Source organism: Mizuhopecten yessoensis, unplaced genomic scaffold (assembly GCF_002113885.1).
Source record: "Mizuhopecten yessoensis strain PY_sf001 unplaced genomic scaffold, ASM211388v2 scaffold10637, whole genome shotgun sequence".
Classification (NCBI taxonomy): Eukaryota; Metazoa; Mollusca; class Bivalvia; order Pectinida; family Pectinidae; genus Mizuhopecten; species Mizuhopecten yessoensis.
In genome coordinates, this window is record NW_018408646.1 from 128,819 (window position 1) to 137,911 (window position 9,093).

General features: G+C 39.0%; 1 protein-coding gene across 1 annotated transcript in view; it reads right to left on the bottom strand.

The window, feature by feature from the left end:
• The window catches only part of LOC110461582 (DNA mismatch repair protein Mlh1-like), a 73,991-nt gene that overhangs the window by 40,484 nt on the left and 24,414 nt on the right, over nt 1–9,093 (bottom strand). Inside the window, exon 5 of the mRNA XM_021515113.1 lies at nt 4,447–4,603. Coding sequence (XP_021370788.1) covers nt 4,447–4,603 — 157 coding nt within the window. The remainder of the gene's footprint in view (nt 1–4,446; nt 4,604–9,093) is intronic.

Genomic DNA, 9,093 nt, shown 5'->3' on the forward strand with positions numbered 1-9,093 from the left:
GACTGAGGATGTTACAGTACACTCTAGACCTCAAGGCTGACTGAGGATGTTACATTACTCTATAGACCTCAAGGCTGACTGAGGATGTTACAGTACACTCTAGACCTCAAGGCTGACTGAGGATGTTACATTACACTGTAGACCTCAAGGCTGACTGAGGATGTTACAGTACACTCTCGACCTAAAGGCTGACAGAGGATGTTATAGTACACTCTAGACCTCAAGGCTGACTGAGGATGTTACATTACTCTATAGACCTCAAGGCTGACTGAAGATGTTACAGTACACTCTAGACCTCAAGGTTGACTCAGGATGTTACAGTACACTGAAGACCTAAAATAGGGCTGACAGAGGATGTTACAGTACGCTGTAGACCTAATCTAAGGTTGACTGAGGATGTTACAGTACGCTGTAGACCTAATTTAAGGCTGACCAAGCATGTTACAGTACGCTGTAGACCTAATCTAAGGCTGATCGAGGATGTTACAGTACTCTGTAGACCTAAACTAAGGTTGACAGAGCATGTTACAGTACGCTGTAGTTCTAAACTAAGACTGACTGAGTATGTTACAGTACGCTGTAGACATAATTTAAGGCTGACCAAGCATGTTACAGTACCCTGTAGACCTAAACTAAGGTTGACAGAGGATGTTACAGTACGCCGTAGACCTAATCTAAGGCTGATAGAGGATGTTACAGTACGCTATAGACCTAAACTAAGGCTGACCATGCAAGGATGTGACAGTAAGCTGTAGACCTAATCTAAGGTTGACAGAGGATGTTACAGTACTCTGTAGACCTAAACTAAGGTTGACTGAGGATGTTACAGTACGCTATAGACCTAAACTAAGGCTGACCATGCAAGGATGATACAGTAAGCTGTAGACCTAATCTAAGACTGACAGAGGATGTAACAGTACGCTGTAGACCTAAACTAAGGCTGACCATGCAAGGATGTTACAGTAAGCTGTAGACCTAATCTAAGGTTGACTGAGGATGTAACAGTACGCTGTAGACCTAAACTAAGGTTGACTGAGGATGTAACAGTACGCTGTAGACCTAAACTAAGGTTGACAGAGGATGTTACAGTACGCTGTAGACCTAAACTAAGGCTGACTGAGGATGTTACAGTACGCTGTAGACCTAAACTAAGGCTGACTGAGGATGTTACAGTACGCTGTAGACCTAAACTAAGGTTGACAGAGGATGTTACAGTACACACTAGACCGCAAGGTAGACTGAGGATATTACAGTACACACTAGACCACAAGGTAGACTGAGGATGTTACAGTACGCTGTAGACCTAAACTAAGGCTGACAGAGGATATAGAAAGCTTTTAATCTCTCTGCTGACTGGGGCGGCCAAACACTGAAGACATCATTCACCACCGTTGCTGTCACATGATTTAAACTTAACGTCTGTCCACGGCTTTCAACGAAATGCTGTAGCTTTCATGGCTGACCAGTGTAATGTTATCCCTCATGATTTTCCCCTTGACCATATCGTGTGATGAGACCCTGAAATGGACACTGATTGAAACACGCAGCAGTAACTTTCACCCGTCTATAGCCTACTGTTTAATTGATTTGAACTGTGGCATGCATCTCTGAGGGAGGTGTTCTCTGAGTGCCAACATATTTACCAACAATTAGGCAGGTATTGTTTTATGAAACAAATATGGCAAGTCAATTATATACTGTTTCATAAAACTTGCATTTCACCTGTGAATATACCCGAAATTTACCTGTGTTTTACACATTCTCTCAGATATTTTTGCCATATTAGGTCCAAATCAACCATTAAAAGCTCAGTTTTTACCGTCTTCAGTTGCAGCATCTTTTTACTAAAATTAAGCACTTACAAGGGTTTCCTTATATTCTATTATATTTTATTCAAACTTTGTGTACTCATGATCATTTCAAAATCTTAAAATACTTAAAGTTAGAAAAAATAAGGTAACAAAGTCAGGGAGGGGGACCAGAGCTAGGACATGATTAACTCATTCACCCCCTGAAGACATTTGAACTAATCCAATTCAAAGGTTGGAATAGTTCATTATCAAATTGCAGGGGTGAATGTGTTTAGGGCAGTTTGAGCATGTTTATAGTTGAGGCCTGAAATACTTATCTCTGGGTGGTCATAGCATGGTCAGTTGGTGACAGTTGTGAGATTGAATTGCTGGTATATTTATAAACAAACATTTGACTAGACCATGCTGCTGACCTGGTCTTTCAAAGTTCACGGCTGGCCTGAGGTCAGCCGCACACTTGTACATGCCATCTCTATATACTCCTGTACTGTAGAAACTGTGTGGTAATGTTTGAGAAAAGTTTTGAATACTACATGTACTATGAATACAAGAGAATTTCAAATAAGTCTGACGCATGGCACAGATCCTATCAACTCCATCTTTGTTTAAATATTGCTCATGATGGGAAACTTCAATAATAGTTATTTGGACATTCTTGTGCTAACTGGGTTACGAAATTTTAAGAGGGATTAGCAGCCACCATTCTAATATCTTCTTCAGGTCAGTTTTCTCTTCTCTGATGCATTGGGTCATGTCAACAATAACTGAAACTTACACTAATTGATAAAATCTTCTATGCTATTTTATTTCCGATCAATTTGAAATAGTATAATTGGGTTAAAATTAATGGTAAGAAGTAATTTAAAAACGAACTCTTTTTTCCATGCTTCCTTAGGCTAAATCCTTCAAAAATTAAATTCCCTCCATGCACAGATGATCCAATTAAGCCAAACATGAATAATAAAAACATAAATACCCTGTGGCAGTTCTGGACTAGTAGAATATGCTTGATGGAGTAATAAGTGACTGGAATCTATAGAATACTGCTTTTAAAACATCTGAATTTGAAAACTTCCAAAGCGAAGTAGCATGCATACATGTCAAACCTTTTGATATTTCCGTCGGCGAGATTTTGTAACATGCGCTCAGAATTAAAAGCATAAAAAATATGAGTATATACACCCTCAGTAAATAATTATTAAACACTTCTAAATGGCATCTTCTGAGCTGTTCTTTCAGATGAACCCATCAGATCTTACAAAATAAAAAAAGTTTAGAAAATTCACTGGTTCAAAATGCTCAATTTCAGGGTCCACAATCGGAAGACTCACTCCAAAATAGGGAGAGCTGGCAAGTATGCTAGTGGTTTCCAAATATATGTGTTAAGATGCAAAAAGTAAGAAAATCACTTTGTTTTTGTTAGCTGTAAAAACCGTAAAACTAAAACTGTAAGTATATACTGTAGACAGGGAAGTGTCTAGTCTGTCAACAACAAATGAGCTGGAATTACACTCTGGGATTAATGGCCACTTTTTGATGCGAGTTTGTGTTGTTCTACTGTCGTCTGCAGACAAGTTGACAGATCACCATGTCTCCACCAGTAACTCAGACAAATGTTGTTTTTACTGGTTAAGGTCAACCCCACCAGTCATCAGTAAACACTTTATCAATAAATTATCACGCGTCATATATTGAGCACTATGTATATAATCAAAGTGTTGAGGCTACCTGACTATGGTAGGTTTTTATAGACCGGGGCAGTTCAAAGACTGGACAAGGTCAAAGGTCACAGATTTTAGCAGGTCAAAATCACAGATAAGGGCATTTTAGTTAGTGGGGCATGTAACAAGTCACAGATTGAGAGGGGTCATAGTTCACAGATTGAGAGGGTCACAGGTCACAGATTGAGAGGGGTCACAGGTCACAGATTGAGAGGGGTCACAGGTCACAGATTGATAGGGGACATCACAGATTGGGGCAAATCAGGGAGAGAATAATGCCACAGGCAGACTTGGGCATGTCAGAGGTCAAAAATTGGGGCAAATCAGGAAGACAATCAGGTCACTGGTAGCAGACTTGGGCAGGTCAGAGGTTACAGACTGGGAGAGGTCAATGTCACAGACTGGAGACAATTAGGTCACAGGTCAGACATGGGCAGGTCAGAAGTTACAGACTGGAAGAGGTCAATGTCACAACCTGGAGACAATTAGGTCACAGGTCAGACTTGGGTAGGTCAGAGGTTACAGACTGGGAGAGGTCAATGTCACAAACTGGAGACAATTAGGTCACAGGTCAGACTTAGGCAGGTTAGTAAGGGGAGTAGGGGGCCGGTCACGCAGAGAATCAGGTCACTCAGACTGACTCAGGAAAATGGGAAGATCAGATGTTACAGACTGGGATATTATATCAGAAAGAGAATGAGGTCACTTACTAGGCATGTCAGCCTTCTTGGATTGTTGAAGTTGTATGGGGGTAACTGTTAGTGAACTATCATGATTACCAAGTAAAATAAACAACACACCATTTTGTACTGTATCCTTGTTAAACCTGGCATGCAATTAAACTTGTATCAAATAATTTAAATTAAAACTCAGCATTAATATGTTATATATAGTAAAACGTCATACAAACTTACCCGTCATCGACCTCCATCGCTGAGCTATCTTCACTGTGACCCCCGTTTCCTTGGTTACTGGAACTTTGATTGGCTGGACCTCTGAGGAAGGCATCCAGTTTTTGTTCCTTACTGTCCGTCCTCACCATGTGATGTGCGTAGGTTTTGTCACCGGACCCTGTACAGGGTGAAATCAAAATTCAAAACTGTGATTTTTTTTATTACTTATGAAATTGTTTAATCATGAAGGGTCTCACAAAATACACTAACAGTTATCATGTACAATACAACAAGAGGCGTAGAGGGCCTGTTTCGCTCACCTGAATATATGAGCAAGCTTGGGGAAATATTCTCCATCAATGTAATTTTGCAAATATGTTGAGTCTCCTTAGCTTAAGAATGTTCTAAACTTAACAAGAGGCCCAGAGGGCCTGTATAGCTCACCAGGTTTTACTTCTATTTCCCCTATTGGACCCTACCCCTCAGGTCCCTCAGGGGCCACACCCACCGTTTATACAAAATTGGTTCCCCTTTACCCAAGGATGCTCAACACCAAATATGGACAAAGTAGGATTTTAAAGAATTTGCTATGTTTCCCCTATTGGGTCCTGCCCCTCAGCCCCCAAACAAATTTAGTCAAAATCTACTTGGCCGCTCAGGACTAGTAGCGTTTTAAAGAAAAGTTGACGGACGGACGACGGACGCCACGGACCAGGTGAGCTAATAAAACTTTATACTACTCTATCCCAGCATCCTACTGGTCAAATATCATCACCAAGGACCTTGTGGTAATGTTTTTATATATTTGACCCCTTTGACCTTGGAAGTAGGTCAAGGTAATTTATTTAGGGAAAATTGATAGCATTCCATCCCAAGTTGAGTTCTAGCCAACTATCATTGCCCTGGGCCACATGGTTATTCATAAGTTGTTAATTTTTTTATTATATATATTTCATGCCTGTGACCTTGAAAGAAGGACAATATACAATTATGGTCTTCAGGTCTATCCCTGATTTACTATATGACTGGTGCTAATTCCCAGCCCTGATTGGAGGAACGACGTCATGTGACGAGTCTGTAAATATGTTACAGACTATAAATAGAAAAGTGTTACAGACCTCGACCTATATATAGAAAAGTGTTACAGACCGCTACTAAAAACAGTACGTGGTAATTTCCCAGACAGTAGTTTCTGTGACCTTGAAAGTAGGACAAGGTCATTTATATGAAGAAAATTTATAACACTCTGTCCCAGATAACTACTGGTCAAGTATTATCACCATATGATTTAAATTGATTTAGAAGAAGTTGCTCAAAGGTTTTAACATACTTGACCCATGTGACCTTCACCCTATGTCAAGGTCAATCAGTTGAGAAAACTTAAGTTTTACATGCCTTGCAACCTTGAAAGTATGTCAAGGTCATTTATTTGAGGAAACTTTATATCACTCTGTCCTAGGTACCGACTGACCAAAGTACCATAACTCTCGGCCTCCTGGATATTCAGAAGAAGTTTTTTATTTTATTTTTTAAATATTTGACCCATGTGACCTTAAATTAAGATCATTTTTTTTTTATAGCACTCTGTCCCAGAAACCTACTGACCAAATAGCATGGCCTTTGAATTCTTGAGAAGAAGTCGTTCAAATATAAGGTTGATGGATGATGGACAACACACTATGCCATAAGCCCAACTGGCACTTGCGTAGTTGAGTTAACAGAATGTAGACAAAGACGATTCAAGGTTTTGCACTAAATGACCCCCACCCTTAGTCTGGGGGTCAGCCTCCTATAGGTTTCTTTACTTTGTGACCCCTTATGGTCGCCCCTCAGACCACTGGGGAGTCAGCCTCCTATAGGTTTTCTTTACTTTGTGACCCCTTATGGTCGCCCCTCAGACCACTGGAGAGTCAGCCTCCTATAGGTTTCTTTACTTTGTGACTCCTTATGGTCGCCCCCACAGATCACTGGGGAGTCAGCCTCCTATAGGTTTCTTTACTTTGTGACCCCTTATGGCCGCCCCTCAGCCCACTGGGGGTCAGCCTCTCTGATAGATTCTTATCCTTGATTACAACAGCACCTTTAGTCTGTTTTAGAGAATGTATCATGATTCTCGTCATCTAAGAATTGTTTTATGAAATAATGTAATGGTGAAAATCTACCTGTCAGTTTTAGAGGAGACGTCGTTTGAAAGTTTTTCACTATTATAACTTATGGCCCTGAGCCCCTTAGTTCCTTGGAGGGGTCAGGACTTATTCCCCTGGAGGGGTAAGCCCTTTATAGATTTTAATCCCAACCACAGGCTGACGATCATCATCACATTTCAGCAAAATTGGAGATGGTTCCTGAGAAGTTGATTGTATGATTGTTTACAGACTTGGCAAAAGGCAGGATGGACAACAAATTAAAGGACAAAAGACAAAATGACCATATAATCACAAAAGATCACTTGAGCAATTCAGGGGTCCTAAACAGTTGACAAATGAAGGGTGCTCCTGCACACCATAAGCTCACTAGCACTTCCTGTCAGGTAAGTTATCTTATTAGTTTACGTGCAACAGACAGACAAACCAGGTGAGCTAACTCCAAACTTTAAGGACAACAGACGAAGGATGACGACGACGCCAGACACTGTGAGACCAGGAAGGGGTGGGAGGGGTGGGATGGGTGTAGGGCAGCACGATCGTGAATTCAGACCTAATGCTTCTAAGATCAATAGACAGGAAGAATGAGCTACATTATTCATTGAGTACTAATCAATTTACATACATACAGTTCAAACTTGACTATAAATAACGGTATACGAGATTATAAAGATCAGGCTAGTTAACCTGAAGTGTTAAATAAATACAAACCCGCCCACTGACGACAACATGCAGGGGGTAAAAATACCATCATTTCTAAAAACAATCAATGAAGCTTTTATTTCACAAACCTAGAATATCATTCTTTATTTTACTCAACAGTTTTTATGGACCTTGGGCGCCTTTATTTGCGTGTCGTGCCATTGTCAGCTGTCTTACAATGCTGTACATTTACAGACATTAAGAAACTGTGACTGGTACAAACACTCGTGTGACACAAGTGGGCTTTACAGTATCATATTTATTTCATTTAAAATTTTGAATTTGAATTTTTATTTTTACTTAATTGATACTGTTTCGTATAACATCATAAAGATCTGGAGGATAAATGATGAATTTGTCTCATTGAGTATTAATGTATCTCTACAATGAACCATTATCTTATATCAACCCATCTTTTAGCTCATTCTATACTGCCTATCACTTATCTAACTCTGTATTGAATAACCATTTCTGTGGTATTTTATCAAACAAAAGGCCCATGGGGTCTGAAGATGCTCACCTGTTTTAAGTGGAAACATTTTAGTAATACATTTGAGCAGGTTATACTTGCCAAATATCGTGACTACAGATCTAAAGATGTTTCACTTCTTAAGAAGAAGTCATTTTGATGTTTTAAAAAACTTGACTTTTGTAAACTTGAAGATTTGTCAAGGTAATTTATGTTTGTAAAAAGATGTTATTTTAGCATCTTGATAAATTGGACCCCTAACAGCCTTGTGGACAATGCTAGATCCATTTCGTGAATTGAAAGAATCTTGATCTTGATATTTGACTGCTGTAACATTTTCATAAAATATGTCACATGCCATGCAAACACAAAATGTACTGTACTGGCCAAATATCTGACTCTAAGCTTTGTAGTTCTTAAGAAGAAGGCATTTCAGCTATATAACAAATTTGACCTCTGTGAACTTGATCATTAAGTCAAGCTCATTTTGTTTCAATTAAAATCTTTTTGATACTTCATGCCAGCAAGATGCAAGATAAATATTGATGGAGAGGACTTATGTAGGCTTATCTGTTGTCCAATTCCTTCGTTATTGGACAAAAAAAAAAGTTGAAATGAAATGAAAGATGACTATAATAATGCAAGGCTCATTTTTGGTTCTGCCTTTAAACGCTTCTTGAGAATTGTAACAAATTTGACCCCTGTCACTCTAAAGACGGGGTTGAGGTCTTTTCTGTTTGAAAACTTGTAGTACTTCATTACGTCAGCCATCTACTGGCCAAATGTCATGACTCTTGGCTGTTAACCAATTGGATCAATTTATTGAAAATTGATTATGTTTAGCTTCAAATCTTTGTAGACCATAAACTATGGGTATTTCACAATAAATATAACAAGAGGCCCATGGGCCTTAACGGTCACCTGATATATTTATACAGAGAGTTGATTTTGTTTTTAACATGTACAGAAATATTATTTAAAGTGACAAAAAACAACAAGAGGCCCATGGGCCTTAACGGTCACCTGATATATTTATACAGAGAGTTGATTTCGTTTTTAACATGAACAGAAATATTATTCAAAGTGACAAAAACAATAAAACCACCTTATTCAATATCAAGCATACAGATTTCAGACTAAAAAGGATTTGAAACTAGCACCTCTGATTCTAAACAAGGAAAATGAAGAAATTTTAGCACACTGACTCCCTTGAGCCCCACCCTACAGCCCTTGGGGGTAGGGCTGGCTCAAAATTTTCAAAGTATCAAACTGTCAACTCAAGGTTATAATTCCAATCAAGTTATTAACATGTAATATTCAAAGTATCATTTGCCATTATAAACCATAATAAAT